This window comes from Metarhizium album, assembly GCF_000804445.1.
Source record: "Metarhizium album ARSEF 1941 chromosome Unknown scaffold_12, whole genome shotgun sequence".
Taxonomy (NCBI): Eukaryota; Fungi; Ascomycota; class Sordariomycetes; order Hypocreales; family Clavicipitaceae; genus Metarhizium; species Metarhizium album.
In genome coordinates, this window is record NW_024467586.1 from 199894 (window position 1) to 217276 (window position 17383).

A 17383-nucleotide genomic window follows, 5' to 3' on the forward strand; every position below is an offset into this window, starting at 1 on the left:
ACTAACTAACTTACATGCAACATGAACCCTACCCTGCGTCAGCGAGCGCGGCGACCGGCGACCGGCGACCGGCTCGGCTTGTCACACGCCAAGACGGCAGGCAGTTGAGCGAATGCCGATGGAGCGCCGCGTCTCATCATTGCAACATAATATGTGCAGCCTCGTATTATCCTTATCCATCCAGCTCGATGGTGGTGCCATGCATAATTTTAGACGTTTCCTCTAGAGCCGGCAGTGCGGGGCGCGGTGCCTGAACAGTGGTGGGGGGGGGGATATGCGGCACGGACTACGCCCCATTGGGAGGCGCCAAGGCGCTAGCGACGCAGTCGAGCCCTGAGAGGAGCTGCTTGCCGGGATTGGACCGGACGACGTGTCGCGTCTGAAGAAGAAGTCGACGACACGAGGCGCATGGCGGATGCATGGTTTGTGCTGCCTCCATGGGCAGTTGAGCCTCGACATCCAAGGGGCACCTCTGCGGTTCCAATTTCCCAGGACGCGTGCTTTGATGTCCCATTTCTACTTCGTCACGACACCAGGCCCACGGCCCACGGCCCACGGCCCACCGTGGCAAGCTAGCAAAGCCGACGACGGGGCATGACGACGATTCAGCATCAAACACAATGACTTGCAAATTGTCGACCATGACAGATTGTCCGAGTACCTACCTGGCCGGCAACCCTGGGCGAGCTGCATGCACACAGGAGACGAACTGGAGACCAAGGTTTGCCCCGTTTGATTTGCATCGAGTCACGGCGGAGCCTCCTGGCACAGCGCAAGCGGCAAAAGGCTGCCTGGCAAGTCGGGAAACAGAGGACGCGGCACAGCCTAATATCACGGCGCGGTCAAGTTTCAAACTTTCAATTAGGTGCTTCAAAGGGCCCCATGGGCATGAAGACGCGCCCACGGCTGGATGCTGGACGCCGGACGCCGGACGCGGCATGAATCGAGTGGGATGAAATCTACAGCGTGACGAGCAGGCACCCTGTGCCGAGCATCAGCGCCGTACTCGGTGATTGTCCGGTATCAGCTGGGTGGGCGCAGGCCGTCGTCATCTGGCCCGTCGGTCAACGTGTCCGCGGCCTGCCAAGGTTGACCCTGCTCCGAGCATCGCCTGCCTGGCCAAGGCCAGGGCGAGGACCAACAAGGCGGTTCCTGTTCCTGTTGTATAAAGCGGCGTTGCATTCTCCTGACAACGGGCCGACGTGTCTCGCAAAGCCAGTGACCGACATCTTAGTTGATCGACGTCAGTGAAGTGGCCTCGTCTTTCGTTTCACACCCTTATCCGCTTTGTTGCCAAACGACGCTCGCTTACTTGGTGGGTGTGACAGCATTTTCAACTTGATTACTAGGCTTGTTGCAACGACGCAAAAATGAAGTTCCCCCTCACGGCCGTTGGAGTCATTACGGTCCTCGGCAGCGGCAATATTGCCGGAGCAGCGCCGCAAAACCTTTTGGCGGGTGAGGACATAACACGCCAAGACGACAGTTGGTTCCAGGAGCACGCCATCAAGTCTGCTGAATACAAAAAGGACCCGAATTTCATCTACAACAGCTGCTACAAGACCGACTCGACTACCAAACATGGGAACTTTCCTTGCGCCGACAACATGCGCAATGAGTTCACGATCCAAGAGACTCTAGGAAAAGAGACAGATTTCCTGAAGGAACAGCGCATGTTTTGCACCCAAAAGGTTATATTGGACAAGTTGTCCTGCGGCGGCTGCAAGGAAAGAAACGGTCTGGAGCCCAAGGGGCACGACGAGGAGAACAAGAGTGAGGTTAAATTTTTGGTGACCAAGTTCTGCAACAACACCGAGCCTAAAGGCGACAAAGAATACTATATCGAGCTGTACAGAAAGTCGAAAGAAAATACCTCCGGGGTAGGAGTATTCAACAAGCCCCCAGAATTCAACAAGCCCCCCGCGGGTGGAAAAAGCATCGATCCCCAGTACTACGTGGACAATGCCAAGAAGTACCTGGAGCGTGAAGGCCTAAACTCGATAATAAGCCAGTTCGAGCCCGGGAAGCATGTTACAAATGCCACAAACGGGAACAGCGCACACGCGGACGGTCAGGACGGCCAGAGTCATGGTCGTAATGTGACAGACACGATTCATGTGCCTGCTATGACACTAGTCAAGGTACCCAGCGGGACCCAAGACGGTGCGACGCCTGTTGGTGAAAATGTCCAGGCAGCCGACATCTCGAACGAAGCTGGTGACAAGGTGGCTGACTCGACGGTCGGGCAAAACTTGACGACTCCCGGACAAGTATCGACTGGTATGGGAGACGTGTTACGCATCGACGGTGAACTATACATCGCGTATTCGGTCGTGATCATTTTCAAGCTCAATGGCTACTCTGACGGCCGAGGGGAACTTCGCATCGATCCCAGGGACATCGAGGTCAACAAAGACGCGGGGGCTAAACAGATCAAGAGTATCGAAGAATATGAGGAGAAGAAGGATTATGTAGATCCTAGCAAATTAGGCAACTGCAAAAAGGTGGTCGCCGAGGCCATGGGCAACGAAAATGTCACCATTGTTCCTAGGAAGGAGGCCCCTGTCCTCGAGCCCGTCTCGAGCAATGATGTTGACACCAACGAGCCGGTCTCCAAGCCTGTCCCGAACCAGGACGTTGACACCAACGAGCCAGTCCCGAGCCAGGAAGTTGACACCAAGCCGTTCTCCAAGCCTGTCCCGAACCAGGAAGTTGACACCAACGAGCCAGTCTCCGAGCCAGTCCCGAGCCAGGAAGTTGACACCAGGCCGTTCTCCAAGCCTGTCGGCTCGCACAAATCAAGTTGTGGCCCGAAAGTCGGAGCTGGAAGTCAAGGCAGCACTCCCGACGGTGCTAACAAAGGCGCTACTACCGTCGATGAGAGGCCGAAGCCCATGACGGAGGATTTGGGCAGCATCTATTCCGATGACAAGGACAATGCCAACACCGGCAGCGGCGCTAGCCATGACGGTACTACTCCCATCGAGGAGGGTGCTGAGAACACACATCCTAGCGGCGTCTCCAACGGCCAGGGCGATGCCGACGAGCACGTCGCCCCCGATGACAGTACTATTCCCGTCACCCAGGAGGACGCCGAGAACAAACACCCTGACAGCATCTATTCCAATACCGAGGACAATGCCAGCACCGGCAGCGGCGCTACCCACGGCGCCGCTCCCGTCGAGAAGGTCAAGCCCGTCGACAGCATGGCCCCGCCTCAGGCTATCTGTCCACCTTGTGACTGCAGAAAGTAGCCTCAACCAAAGGTGACTCTGCGAGTGGTGTCGATGTTCACATTTACGTGCTTAGCGAACAGGAACCTCGACTCTGGGTCGCAGACAATGTTGGCTGTAGAATTGCGCACCGGATGGATTTTCTGCCGAGGCCATGGATGCACCGAGTTGGATACGCCGATGCCTGACGGGAACATTCCAGACGTCTTGGTGTAGTAGGATGCCGGGGAAACTTTTGCAACTATAAATTGTTCGTTTCTATCTAAATGGCCATCATTTACAATCAATTGCTCAATAGGTTGCTGTAGTGGAGCAATGCTGCGTATTACCATTTCCTAGTATTATATACTCGTTAGATTTTTTTGTGGCTTCCATGTTTGTCTTTGCCAAGCCCTCGGCTTCTGCCGGGGAACGTGGCCGTTGTGTAATGGACCGGACGCGGAGGAGAACCGTCGGCGGGCATCCATCCGCTCTCGGCTGCGGCCTGGCTGGCTGGCTGGGGCCGGTTCAACTCGTCACAGCCTCCGCCTTACATTTCCCGAGACGTGATTGGCTCCAAAGTCGCTGTGGACGATCCGACGGCTGCCGTTCGAGGCACGGGGTACCTCTACGCTCCGCTCAAAGTACACACCAAGGATTGTCACTGCGCTTCCCGCACTTGCATCCACCAGCCAGTCAGCCACAGCCAATCAAATCCCAGCAAAAGAAAACGGCCGACTACTCAAGTACCCAAGTACTTGATTACTTACTTACTGAGTACTTACCTTAGGTAGGTAGGTAAGTAAGCACGGAGAACGGAGTACGGGGTACTTAATAGTAGTCGACTCCTCGACGGCGCACGTTGCCACCTCCCGGCCTCCCGTCGTCAACAACGTCTTGTCGCCGGCGACAAATTTCTCTCTCGTGCGGCAGCAATCAATTGAACCTCTTCGCACCCTTCAACACCCTTCGCCATGTCATTCTCCACCCTCGTTCAGGATCTCACTCTCCGCGATGGCGCCGCTCGCCGACCGGCCCAGCCCGCATCCATCTCCACCGTCGACGACCGAACTTCACACATTTCTCGAGCCATGTCGTACACCAGCACCGCCGCGACCAGCGTGAGCATTTCCGGCGACATTGGAAGCCAGTTGCACGGCGGTTACTTCCATCCTCTGGCCCGCTCATGGCAGGCCGAGCGCCAACTGACCAAGGTGTGTTCAAAACGGTCCATCACACACACTCACACGACTCCCGCTGTGTCCTTTGAGCCTTTGAACCTTTTTTCACGCTAACCCCGAATCTCTGCCACAGTCCATGTTCGTTTACCCGATGTTCGTCACTGACGGCGACAACGACATGAACCTGGTCCCCTCGCTGCCCGGCCAGTACCAGCTGAGCATCGACAGGCTTGTGCCGTTCCTCGAGCCCCTCGTCCACAAAGGCCTTCGTTCCGTCATGCTGTTCGGCGTTCCCATGAAGCCCGGCACAAAGGATGCTCTTGGCAGTGCCGCCGACGACCCCCAGGGCCCTGTCATCCGGGCCATTCGCCTCATTCGGCGCCGGTTCCCCCAAATCTTCATCTGCACCGACGTCTGCCTGTGCGAGTATACCTCTCACGGCCACTGCGGTATCCTGCGAGACGACGGCAGCCTCAACAACCAGCTTTCCGTCGACCGCATCTCCGACGTGGCCATTGCCTACGCAAAGGCGGGCGCCCACTGCGTTGCCCCTTCGGACATGAACGACGGGCGCATCCGCGCCATCAAGCTCAAGCTCATCGAGGAGGGGATTGCGCACAAGACCACGCTGATGTCCTACTCGGCCAAGTTCTCGGGCTGTCTATACGGCCCGTTCCGCGACGCCGCCGGCTCCGCCCCGTCTTTCGGAGACCGAAAATGCTACCAGCTTCCGCCCAGCGGGCGTGGTCTCGCCCGCCGCGCCATTGTCCGTGACATTGCCGAGGGCGCCGACATCATCATGGTCAAGCCCGCGGGCCAGTACCTCGACATCATCAGCGACGCCAAGGACCTGGGCAAGGATCTTCCAATTGCCGCCTACCAGGTCAGCGGGGAATACTCCATGATCCACGCCGCGGCCAAGGCTGGCGTGTTCGATCTCAAGGCTGCTGCGTTCGAGGCCACGGAGAGCATTCTACGCGCGGGCGCCACTATTGTAGTCAGCTACTTTACTCCCCAGTTCCTGGACTGGCTGGAGAACTAGGTGCGTACCCGTGTCTACAGGGGACCGTGTGGTCGTTTTGAAATACGGGGAAATGGAGCATGGGAAAGGCGTTATGGAATATGCAAAGGGATTTGGGAATCGAAGCGGGCCGTGCCATCATTTTGGACGACGTGTAAGAGCGATGAATGGTTCGATGACTCTGAAACTCGGCTGTGGCGCCTCCAACTTGTTGGTGAAGACGATGCACTCTTTTTCCAGTATAAAAAGAAAAGAAACCGGGGCGTTGGGCGTACCGGCACACATTGAAAGTGCCAATTAGTCTTGAATTGGCAAATGTTGATGGAGAGCCTATCATTTCCACAACGTCTGGTCGTCATGTCATAGCCTTGGATATACTACATGCACTTGTTATCGCAGGACAAGAGGCGAGAAACGCTGCCCTCCCACGCTCGATGCATGATACATATGCCCTTGTCGATGAATCCCACCAAGCGCGCGCCGCGACGAGTTGTGCCCCGTCGCTCAGTCACCCGCGGCTGAGATTGCCGAGCGAAGCAGGACCATTATTCCTCCTGCGGCGTGGTGCGCCTCCGTAGTCGTCGAGGCGGGATTGTGGTGGCCTGGTGCTCAAGCTCGAGTGCCCGTCGGGGCTCCGGGAGATTCCATCATTCGCTTGTCCGTGGGCCGCGAGGGCAGGATCAGGTCCTTGCTGGACGGTTCGGGACAAGATGGTGTGTTGCTCGGTCAATTTCCTTCTCCTTACCCATCTACCCTGTGGCTAAAGAGGGAGATGCGGGCATTGCATTTGTCCAGGGGCCTTTTGATGACGCTGGGTTCCTCTCTTCTCTCGCGCGCCCCGAATCACTTGCAGGCCTGACGGGGCCGGTCACAATTCTGGGGGGGCCGCCTGTTTCACGCCGGCGAAAGGTCTTGCTTCCTCTGTTTGAGCATGGCACAGATGCCGTGGCATGTTTTCCAACAAACAGGTACCGACGTAGCGCTACTTGTGCCCCGTGCGATGCGCGTGCAATCTTGACGGAATAATATGGACGAATGCTCCACCAGTGCCACCATCCGGGCCCGGGCGACTGTCTCGGGCACTGCGTCCTGGGGGGGGGGGGGTAGTCTCGGCTGCAGAGACGCACAATATCCCAGCCAAGCGTGGGTGCGTGCCAGATGGCACTCCATGCATCCATGCGTACAATGTAGGAACTACAAACCTACCAGACATGACGCCAGACATGAACAAGACTCGGTGTCGCCCCACCACCACCTTCGCATCGCGAGCCTGTTGGCAGCTCCTCTCTGCCGTGGAACTGTCCACCTTGGCTGTAACACGTTCAATGGCCTCCTCGAAACCGACACAGCAAGGCGATGGCAAGCTGCGTGTCGAGTGCATGTTTCGGGTCCCGGCTTGCCGGCTCAACGGCGCATGGGATGGGATGACAGACCACGGCAAAAATCAGATCCATGTCCATGTACGTCTTGCGTGGAAGCTGGGCAATCCCGTGGTTTCCACTCGGGAGACTCGAGCCACAAATGTGCGTGATGACGAGGCGTTTCGTGACGGGGCTTGAGGTTTTCGCAGAACATCATCTATTAATTATCGTCTCGGAGGCTCAGCTTTGGCAGTCAGGTGACTCGGGCCAATCGTGAAACCTACGGAGTACTTGCAGAGAAGAGAAAATTGGCCTTGGGTAGCCAGCTACGAAGTCGGTACCCAAGATCAGACGGGTTGGTGGAGCCGCTCAGGGGTGAAATATCTGCACACGGGTACTTATTAAGTAGATACCTAGGTTCCTAGGTACCCTTGTAAGCATGCGGAAGGGTGACAAGCTGTCGGGAAATAGTGTGGAGCACGTCAGCATGTATTCTGTTCTAGTTGTGGGCTGATGAGTCAACGTGGCGTATTAGGCATAATGCCAACTTTGGCTCTGGAAACGAGAGTCCCCATCGGAGATTGAAGAGGTGGAAAAGAAAAGAAAGATGGGTGCGGATGGCATGGTAGTATGCACTGGGTAGAACGAGTCGCGGCGAGAATAAGTCGAGGAGGGGGGTTGTTTGTGTCACACAGGCCTCGATTGCGTTGTGGCAAAGGCGAACTCTGCTCTTCCGCTGAGCGATGCAGTCTTGGCTTTGGTCCTCGGTATGTTTGTCGGTGTGAGTGTGTGCGTGTGTTTGTTTGTTTCGCCCTCTTGGTCTCTTGGCATGACATTACGAGTGACGAGTGTAGACAAAAGGGGGAATTCATCTGGAGTCTCGTCTCCACCCCCCCCCCCCCCCTTCATCTGACCTTCCTGGCCGTCAGGCCGTAGACCCGTAGACATTAGACCGTAGACCGTTCACGCACCACGCACGCCAACGTCGACTTGCTTGACGCCCAATGCGTCCGGACTTGAGGGAGCAAGTGCCCATCATGTCCGCGTTTGGAAAGCGTATCCACGCGTGCCTGCCCCGAGTACCGACGACGGGCCCTTTATTAGCTGCGAACAGACACGAGAGTCCAGAGTCCAGACAATGCGCACCCGCGCCGCGTTGATCTGATCTGCAGCAGTTGCCCACATGCGCCATCACTGATCAGGCACCGTCGCGAATAAGCAGCCCCAGTAACTACCGATCCGACGCTTTTCGCCTTCGCCTCCCTGCCCCTGTTGCAAACTCTCCAGCTCTGTTCCGCCTCGTCGGAGGTTTCGGCCGGCCAGGTTTGCCCTACACTTGGCTCGTTGTTGACCATGCATGCATCATGCTTCGCGAAGTGTCAAGGCCCCGCCAAGACCAATGACGGTACAGGCGCATTTCGATTTGGCAGGAACGACCCCGGCGCCTGCACGCCAAACCCGTGTCGCAAGGAAGGCTCGGGTCATGAAGCAACGGAACATTTGAGGCAGGCAAGCCATGAACAATGCACAATATATCTGTGCTCAAGTCAACCGTTCTTTATTCTCGGCCCGCCGTAGCAAGAGGGATTGACACTGTACTCGATGAGCCACCTGGTATCCCGCATGCAGGCCATGCCATGTTGCGTGTCTGCAAAGGTCTGTTGCCTTCCAATTGGCAGCTATTCACTGCTCGCTTGGGCCGATCAGCATCGTCCGAGTTGCCCTTAGCCTCCCTCCCCCCCTCCCCTCCTTCCCTCTCTGTCTCCTTCCCATTGTGCTGTGCTGGTTCTCAGAGTAGTTCTTCTTCCCTTTCCGCCCTTCCTCTTCTTGCCCCCGTTCACTCTTCTCTCTATCCCTCCCTCGATAATACAATCCTTCTTGTAGAGAGGAGAGGAGAGCGTGTTGATCAACGAATTTCTCTTTGACACAGGCCTTGTTCACCAACTCTGTCTGCTCCCTTACGCATGCGACACTACCGTCAAATCCTGTTGATCTTTCGTCTTGGCACCGAAATCTAAGAAGAAGCCAATGAGAAGGCTCATTGCATCACAATGAACCCGAGAAATAACACAATGTCCTCATCTTCACACGAGGAGAACATGGGGCTGTTGGATGAAAAGAACAACTCGGATTCTGACAGCGAGCGCAGTGTCACCGACGCCGAGCCTTGGTTTGAGGTCAAGGTTCGATCCTCAAATTACTCGGAATATCTATCCGCTGTCGCAGCTACCTGGAGCCAGCTTCGTTCAGCGCCATGGCGGGTGCTCTTGATTCGAGTCCTCTTCTTTCTGACACCGAGCTTCCTCCAAGGAAGACATGCCCGTGAGCAGATCTGCCCTCCGAAACTCGCTCCTACGGCATACCTAGACGGCATGAGAGGACTCGCCGCTCTCTTTGTGTTTTTCTGCCATTACTCCTACCAGGCCTTTACAATTGCGAAAAGCTGGGGCACTGGAGAGGACAACTACCACTTCTTGAAGCTTCCCTTCCTCAGACTTTGGTATCAAGGACCCGCAGCAGTCTGTGTTTTCTTCGTCATCTCAGGATACGCATTGTCCTATCGTCCAGTGAAACTGATTCGAAGTGGCGCGCTTTCTGATTTTGCTACCACCATGAGTTCCCTGACCTTCCGTCGAGCCATTCGCTTATATCTACCGACTGCCATTTCTACATTCATGATTATATGTCTGCTGAGAATTGGTGCCTACGAGTGGACACGAGAATTTGGCAACGACCGCAAGTACATGAAGAATGTAGTCGAGCCTCATCCAGCTCGAATGGAGTCGTCATATGCTCAATTTAGAGATTGGACCCTTCACATGTATAATTTTGTTCACGTCTTTGGTTGGGACAAATACGGTGGCAGTACATGTAAGACATGTATTCTCGAGGGCCAGGGAACTCCGTGCCATTGCTAACATCAGACTCTTAGCATACGACGTGCATCTATGGACGATTCCTGTCGAATTCCGATGTTCTCTGTACCTGTTTCTTACCATTATCGGCACCGCGCGTCTGAGGACGAGTATTCGATTTCTGACTGTTGGCGGAATGACGTGGTTCAGCTATTGCCATTCGAGATGGGAGTTGTGTTTGTTCCTGAGTGGCATGCTTCTTGCGGAGATGGATCACATTCGCGGTGCTCACATCACTTCGCCCGTTTTGCCCCAAATCGAAAAGCAGCCTAGAAAATCCCGCGGCTGGATCAAGAGCATAATCTGGACTTCGGTCAGTGTTCTGAGCTTATACTTGTTGTCGCAACCAGACGACGGGGGCGAGATGGCCCCAGGCTGGGTCTACTTGACTTCACTTATTCCCGAGTGGTGGAGCGAGGAAAAGTATCGATACTGGCAATCCGCGGGCGCGGTTGTATTTGTCCTGGCTGTTGGGCACTCTCCGGCATGGCAACGATTTTTCAATTCACCTGTGGTGCAATACTTTGGCAAGATTTCATACGCCCTGTATTTGATGCACGGCCCTGCAATGCACGCGGTTGGCTATCACTGGGAGAGGATGGCCTATGCAATTACCGGTGTTGAGGGTTATTGGTACAACGCGGGCTTTTTCTTGGGGGCAGCCTTTGCTGTTCCCACGGTCATCTGGTGGGCCGACGTCTTCTGGCGAGCCGTGGACATTCCCACCGTCAAGTTTGCCAAATGGTTTGAAAACAAGTGCATTACCAAGAACTGAGAATCTCGAGAGGGTGGTTGGTGCGGAGCGATCCCATCAGCTTGTTGTGTACGGGCACATGTCTATTTGGCACCGAGCCGGTGGTGATGGTTTATCTTTGGACCCGGCGATTTCCGGCGCTTTACGATTACGCATTATGAGGGGAAACGGAATGTAAATTACTTGCCAAACATGTTGGAGTTGAATCTGAAATTGAAATTTGACGATGACGCGGTCCGTGTTGTCGCAGCAATGAGTGTCTTGAAAATGTGCACGGCAAATAAAAGTACAGCACTTTAGGCAGTACTAGCCAGGGTGAGATTTGTTTGCTTTTTATCGACCCTGTCGATAAAAGTAGCATTTGCTTGATGTTGAGTAATTGACCACCTACTGTAGGTGGTAGGTGGGCAGGCATCTTGACTAATCAAGTGAGCAAGTGAGTACAGAGTAGTCGAATCGCAATCCAATGACCGAAGCTACATGCAAACGTAGTTACATGACGGCACTATCCATCCCTCTGGTACACCCTCGTTCCCGCAACCAACCCAGGTCTCCCTGACCTGGAGGGTCCGCAGCCTCTCGATGTCCAGGGACTCAATCGGTTCATCCGGAACAAGCCAGCCGGTCAGCAAAGGCGCCCTCTCGATCAAGCCGGCCTTTGCTTCCAGGAAGGCTTCCTAGAGACGGCCGCGTAGATGCCGCGAAACGGGCTCGGCGGCTCGACGGTGCGCCCGGGGCCGAGTCGTTGCGGGGCGCGCCTCATGTCCGACGTGGCGTGGGGGGCTGGGCGCCACCGGCTGCTGCCGCGTTTATCCGGGGCCGACCGACACGTGGCGGGATGCACCGGATGCCTCGACCAATTTCGCAGCCGAGAAGCCTCCGTACGGAGTACTGGTACTCCCCAATCGACGGATGCATACCGCTCCTCAAGCGACCTGCCCATCTTTCAAGTGCCTCGAGAGTCGAGACCCCAGCAAATACTCCCGTAACATGAGCGTCGTCTCGTCGGCAAGCACCCTGCCTGTGCCAAGCAGTCGATTGTATGTGAACAAAAACCAAGCGCCCCCCCCAAAACCGTGACGTCACACACCAGCCACACAAGGACCCTGGAAAGGAAAAAAAAAAACACCAACACCCAATCGTAAGCCCTCAAGCACCCCCCAAGTGACGTACGCAAGCCACCAGGGCATCAATCATTCCCAGTTTTCCAGCCTCGCAACGAGCTTGTTTCCGCTTCTCCTCCTCGGAGCCATCGTCACCCCGCCACCATCCTTTCAGAAGACCCCGTCGCACAGCCCAGCCGATGGCATCATCGTGCGGCGGCACCCATGTAGATTGTCAATCTCCCCACGTCACGCCCGTGTCCAAGGCACGAAGGAAAGAGCGGCCACTCCGTATTGCAAAGAATACATAACAACCAGAATCCCACCAACCTCCAAGGACCAGAAAAGACTCCTGCCAAGACTCAATCTGCCACCATGCCTTTTGGACACAGAGCCCACCACCAGACCACCACCACCACGCGCCCCGGGCTCTTCTCCCGCCGGCCGCGCCAGGTCCATCACCAGAAGCGGAAGCCCACCGTGAGGGACAAGGTCAGCGGTGCGCTTATGAAGCTCAGGGCTAGCCTGACGAGGAGGCCTGGTCTCAAGGTACGTTTTGCGCCTCGCCCTGGGGGCCCGGGAACCGTGGATCCCGCCTCGGATGGCGAGACTCGGACGGGAGCGAACGACTGAATGCGTGCTCATCACCGTGACAGGCTGCTGGCACTCGGCGCATGCGCGGGACAGATGGCCGCGGCGGCCACAAGCACGGCCACGCCTTCTGAGGGAGTGGATGAATCTTGGAATCTTGGACCGCGGCGCTTGGCACGATTCACGCTACGCCTTGTCGTTGGCTTCGTCGAGCACGAAAAGAGACCCCAGACGTCCGCTGTCAGCGTTTTGTTGGTTTTTTATACGCCCTGCTTGTGTCGCACACACTCGTTTCCCGCCTCGAGGTCCAGAGTGAATATAATTAATACTAGTTATACTGTGCTTAAGCCATGATGCCGTCGTATCGTCATGTCCACCATCATAATTCCGTCCATGTCCTCGTGAGAGCTGATGCCGCATGTCCTCGATCGACGTCTCATAATGCTGTCTGCCTTTGATTCGAGCAATAGAACCAACCATGCACCTCAAACATTCGTCCAGTAGAAAAAGTTTCATCCGTAAAATAATATCGCTATTCCTCACAGTAGTTCATCTGGCTCCCCCGGGACTGCATTCCTTGGTCTACAGTCCGCAGCAAGCCTGGTTCCCGTGCTTTTCCTTTCCCCGACTTGGCTCGATGGCCTCGGGATTCGAGACGAGACAGTTCTAGTTGTTGGCCTTTGTGGAATGATTGTAGTTTTCCCTTGTTCAACATGGCCTCGCAGTTTCTTGTTGGGGTCTTTGGCAGTCAGGGCGTCTCCGAGTGATGCACGACTGTTCGCCAGCTCGTCTGCGTCGTCCTCAGCATGACATGCTTCGCGGAGCTTGTATTTCTGGAAGGCTAATTCCAGCTCTTCAAGATCCCTCTTGCTCGGAGACGGGTGTTTTTTCGCAATTCCAAAGTCGTCATGCTGCACATCTCGGCAACGTTTGGATCGTTGCCAAGGTTTCGGCGACAAGTCCTTTACATCTGCTGAAGACTGGAGATGGACCTGTCGTACCTGCGGGCTTCCGACATCGTTTTTGCCAACTTTGACAACTATCCTGGCCAAATTAACTTGCCCAATGCTCGATCCGCTCAAGTCACCATCATAATCATCGCCATAGCTAGAGCCCGAGCCTCGGTTGATGCAGATTCGTGGCGTAGAGCAGCCCCCTGGGGAGGCCTGCAATATGCCGCTTTCAAGATCATTTTCGAAATCCTCTTCGGCTTCGAAGGGATTCGTGGAAGGCGAAATGGACCTCGACCTGCTTCCATGCCTTCCCACAGGCATCATCGACCCTGGCATGTCGGTCTGGTCATCCAACTGGCGGCACAAGGCAGGCTTCCTGTCCAAAGTGACAGGCTTTCGAAACACTTGGCTCCCAATAAGTTGTTGAACTTTTCTCCTATCAAGGTTCGAGCCCTCATTTAACCTAATTTCAATCGATCTAATGGAGTGCTGGCTTGCATTTGCGTGACTTGACGACCGTCTGATAGGTTTATCAGTCTCCTCCAGTCGAATCGTGCCTTCTTCGTCTCTAGGTCGGACCTCAGGGCTGGCTGACTTATTATACATGCGTCCAATAGCATCTGACATTCTGGAAAAGACTCTGGCGCTTGCTGTACGATATAGCTTTCGCGAACCTTGAGCTTTTTGCGGTGTAGCAGGTTTGAGAGCATCTGTTGCGGCTAGCATCTCCCGAAGTTTGCTGTTAATCTCTTCCGCGCTCGCCTTGTGTACACATCCACCAAGGGCTTGTAAAGACGAAGAACTCTGTTCATCGAGTTCCTCCTGCATCCCAAGTCTCGGTCTCGCCTGTGCACGAGGGTCAAGCTCGCCCTTCACTGTAAGGCTCTCTTCTATGCTCGCAGCCGAGGTATCCAGCAGTTTCAGGAGCTCCGCAGTCTTGTCCAGCGGGGCAGAGTTTGTAGTGTACCGGCGGTTATGTCCAGCACTGTGGCTGAAAGAGGGAGCCTCGAGTGAGCTTCTCTTAGGAACTGATGCCACTGAGCTTTTCTCTGGAGACTGGGAAGTTGAAATTATGACGGGATGCATCTCAAATGGCGACAACAGCGGGCTTCTATCTCCTCCGACACAGTTTCGACTAGGCACCTGTGGTCTTATAGGTGCCATGTTCACGATCCCGGATCGAATCTTCTGGCTTGCTGTCACGTCATCACGAAATTTACCGTGGCCATTGACTGAACCTTTGTCACTCTTATCAGATCGCTTCAAATGTCGATGTGGTGATGCTTTGGGAATGACGGCAGCCTCGACATCGCGAATTGTCTTCGTCGGCGTCGTGATTCCATCTGTTCTGATTAGCGAGCGTATGATAGGCTGTTGGTCAGGTGAATCCTACCGAAATCCGGGGCTGGCATAGAAACTGCAAGATCTTTGTGTCTACGACGAGACCCAAGAGTTCGCAGCAAACTTCTCTTCCTTCCACACGCAACCTGTGTAGATGCCATGGCAGACACGGCTCTGCGACTCCCGAAACAAGACAAAGCGAAACGACAGAGAGCAAGTAAAAAATATCAATCGGCTCAAAGAAACGCAGAAACGAGTGGACAAGCGGCAAAATTGCCTGCTATTCAGAGTGCTGATGGGCAAACCGCCGCCTTTAGTTGTGAATCACAGAAAGAGGGCTTCGAAAAGGCGGCTTGTCCGGGCCATTCCATCACCTCCCAGTTGTGTCACGGGTGTTGCCAAAGGAAAAATGAGAGGAAGGAACGATGTAAGTTCATATCACAGAAGCACGATACGGCTTAAAATATATCTGGTAGGCAATGAGATGGAAATGCCTTGTACGTGGGATGAAATGCCTGTGGACGATGAAAGAAGAGTTCTTGTTCGAACCAAGTTGGAATACCGTTTACCACGGACTGGCGCGATTCTTTCACCGCCCTGGAGGCGCAACACGTGGCAGGGAGCGATTTCGGATACTCAGTTTCGAACAGCTGACGATGGCGTTTTGCCAACTGACAGCCAGGTGTGCTATGGTGGTTGCGAATTTGGCTGTCAGTTGGCAAGACGCTTAGAAGGATGCAACGTGCTGCTATGCAACTAGCGATATCGAACATCGCATCGTCCACGAAAAAGTCCTGCAAGGACGTGTTGCAAATGGCAAGAACTCCGTCTGGCTCGCCAGCGATAGGAAAGTGAAACCGTTTGACATTGGTGTTTGGGTTTCGCGATCGAGTACGAGCATGCGCCACGGATTGCCGTGCGTTCGAAACTCGTTCGAGCTGAAAGGGCTACCGAGTTCTCTGGAAAAAGAAAAACTCGGGACTTGATATAGTCATCGCACCACCGCTCCGGCATTCTGCTCTGCGAGTTCGTCAGTCGTCACCTTCGGCATCGACGTTACATTGATCACGGCTCCTCGACGAGCATTTTGCTCTCGACCTTGAACACAAACAACATCGGAGCCCCCCAACCACTCAAAATGGAGACGACCCGCGCCCCTTTTACCCTCTTGATGTTCTCCCGTGGCTATTATAGAATCACAAAGAAGAATGCTTTCACTTGTTTCTGTGCTTAAATGCCCGAGATATGCTCACGTGACCCGTGTCCCCACACGAGCTTCACAACGCAACCCCTGTAGCCATCGACATCACGACCCTTGCTTCGAGTACCTACAAGGCCCAGGGGAGAAATTTTCGCTGCCGAGACAGTATCACTTTCCCTTCCGACCGCAACAAAGACTGTAGTGCCTGCACGGCCGCATAACAGCGAGACCAGTTGGCCCGCCGTCCGTCCAGCGAGGCTTTCGGCCGCGAGTGTGCAGAGCCAATCCACGACCGGGGAGTCAGCAGTACGTCACTCCATCGACTCCATTCCGCGTCCGTTCGATCGAGCCGGCATTCGACATTGCTTGGCGACGGCCAGCCTCTCAAGGAGCAAGGTCATCAGACTGAAGACGTCCGGAAAAAGCACCGCAACAAGGTTGCTCAGATTTGCAGACTACACAGCACGAGGGGCGCTCTGCAGCAGCTCCTCCAAGCACCACCAGCCTGCAGGAAGATGCTCCGAGCCATCGGTCTACGCGATTCGCTCCCTTTGGCAGCATGGACGGGTGCATGGCGAAGGATGCTCCTTTCCGACGCGGCACAGCCCCTCCGCAGAAGCATACGACATCCGCGACGTGCCGACCTTCACGTTCTGCGGACCATGATGCGCCAGCCTGCAAGTCGGCCGGGTGGGACGTTGGCGAGAACACAGCATCGCGGCTTCCGCTTCTCGCCATGGCGCCGCAGCACGACGCATGGCGGCACGCAGGAAAAGCTGACGCTGAGCCAGCGACTGAAGAGATTGTCCAAGGAATACGGCTGGTCAGCAGTGGGTGTTTACTTGGCCCTCAGCGTGCTGGATTTCCCCTTCTGCTTCCTGCTCGTCCGGGTTGTGGGAACAGAAACAATTGGTATGTTTGATATGCTGCGCTGGGCGGAATGGGAAAAAATAAGAAGAAGAGTTTGAAGCTGATACATACTAGGGAAACTCGAACACTACGTGGTTGGGGCGGTCAAGCAATTCATTCCAGAGTCGGTTCGTCAAAAGTGGCACGAGTACTGGCGGTCGATCAAGAGCAAGGAGGTAGAGACGATGGGGAATGGCAACATTAGCGACAGGGTGGAGATGGCTGGCTGGGGTGTCGAGGAAGCTCAGGAGCGAAATAAGGAAGAAGCTAGTAAGTATACCTTGGTCGTATCCCACAATCGCGGCGTGGATCTTGGCGCAACTCAAAGAGTGGTGATCTATAGCGGCTGACTCGACGGTGTGATTCTTCAGGTTTGGGCACTCAACTGGCACTTGCGTACGCTATTCACAAAAGCTTCATATTCCTTAGAGTGCCGCTGACGGCCGCGGTGACGCCAAAGGTGGTCAAGGTTCTGAGGTCTTGGGGCTGGAACATCGGGAAACGCGTGTCGCGCTAATACGTTGGTTGAGGCTGAGGAAAGTCAAAAAGGGCATCGCATCACGGTTGACACGTGCGATGTAGATGTATCCTATGAGGTGATCAATGGCTGGAGGGCGTTCATTGCTTGATGGCGGTGGGGCTGGACGTGGAGGAAGAAGACAAGACGGACAATATACACTGCCTACATGGAGAGGCTGAAGAGCATATGTCGCCGCAAATCAGAACACAATGGCCCAAGTGTGCCATGCCGTGAGACGGTCCAAAGCAGCACTCAATGTCATGAGCGTTTGGGCACTTTTTTGTGTGGTGCACTAGGCCGAAGCTTGATTTGCATCGAGTG

The 17383-nt window shown here is 55.0% G+C and overlaps 6 protein-coding genes across 6 annotated transcripts; 5 read left to right on the forward strand and 1 right to left on the reverse strand.

Annotated features, from left to right (window-relative positions):
• Positions 1 to 1370: 1370 nt before the first annotated feature.
• On the forward strand, positions 1371 to 3254 carry MAM_05063 (uncharacterized protein; the record flags this gene model as incomplete). Its single annotated transcript, XM_040823861.1, has 1 exon — positions 1371 to 3254. The coding sequence occupies one exon, from the start codon at positions 1371 to 1373 to the stop codon at positions 3252 to 3254; it is 1884 nt and encodes a 627-aa protein (XP_040678020.1).
• A 932-nt stretch (positions 3255 to 4186) lies between these two features.
• Positions 4187 to 5435, forward strand: MAM_05064 (delta-aminolevulinic acid dehydratase; the record flags this gene model as incomplete). The annotated part of the gene is made up of 2 exons (XM_040823862.1): positions 4187 to 4426; positions 4527 to 5435. The coding sequence occupies 2 exons, from the start codon at positions 4187 to 4189 to the stop codon at positions 5433 to 5435; spliced, it is 1149 nt and encodes a 382-aa protein (XP_040678021.1).
• Positions 5436 to 8847: 3412 nt separating this feature from the next.
• On the forward strand, positions 8848 to 10465 carry MAM_05065 (Acyltransferase 3; the record flags this gene model as incomplete). The annotated part of the gene is made up of 2 exons (XM_040823863.1): positions 8848 to 9646; positions 9708 to 10465. The coding sequence occupies 2 exons, from the start codon at positions 8848 to 8850 to the stop codon at positions 10463 to 10465; spliced, it is 1557 nt and encodes a 518-aa protein (XP_040678022.1).
• Positions 10466 to 11922: 1457 nt separating this feature from the next.
• On the forward strand, positions 11923 to 12272 carry MAM_05066 (uncharacterized protein; the record flags this gene model as incomplete). The annotated part of the gene is made up of 2 exons (XM_040823864.1): positions 11923 to 12096; positions 12204 to 12272. 2 exons carry the CDS (start codon positions 11923 to 11925, stop codon positions 12270 to 12272), a joined length of 243 nt encoding a protein of 80 aa, XP_040678023.1.
• Positions 12273 to 12677: 405 nt separating this feature from the next.
• MAM_05067 (uncharacterized protein) lies at positions 12678 to 14593 on the reverse strand (the record flags this gene model as incomplete). The annotated part of the gene is made up of 2 exons (XM_040823865.1): positions 12678 to 14434; positions 14485 to 14593. 2 exons carry the CDS (start codon positions 14591 to 14593, stop codon positions 12678 to 12680), a joined length of 1866 nt encoding a protein of 621 aa, XP_040678024.1.
• A 1621-nt stretch (positions 14594 to 16214) lies between these two features.
• On the forward strand, positions 16215 to 17059 carry MAM_05068 (peptide alpha-N-acetyltransferase; the record flags this gene model as incomplete). The annotated part of the gene is made up of 3 exons (XM_040823866.1): positions 16215 to 16545; positions 16618 to 16812; positions 16914 to 17059. 3 exons carry the CDS (start codon positions 16215 to 16217, stop codon positions 17057 to 17059), a joined length of 672 nt encoding a protein of 223 aa, XP_040678025.1.
• Positions 17060 to 17383: the final 324 nt, after the last annotated feature.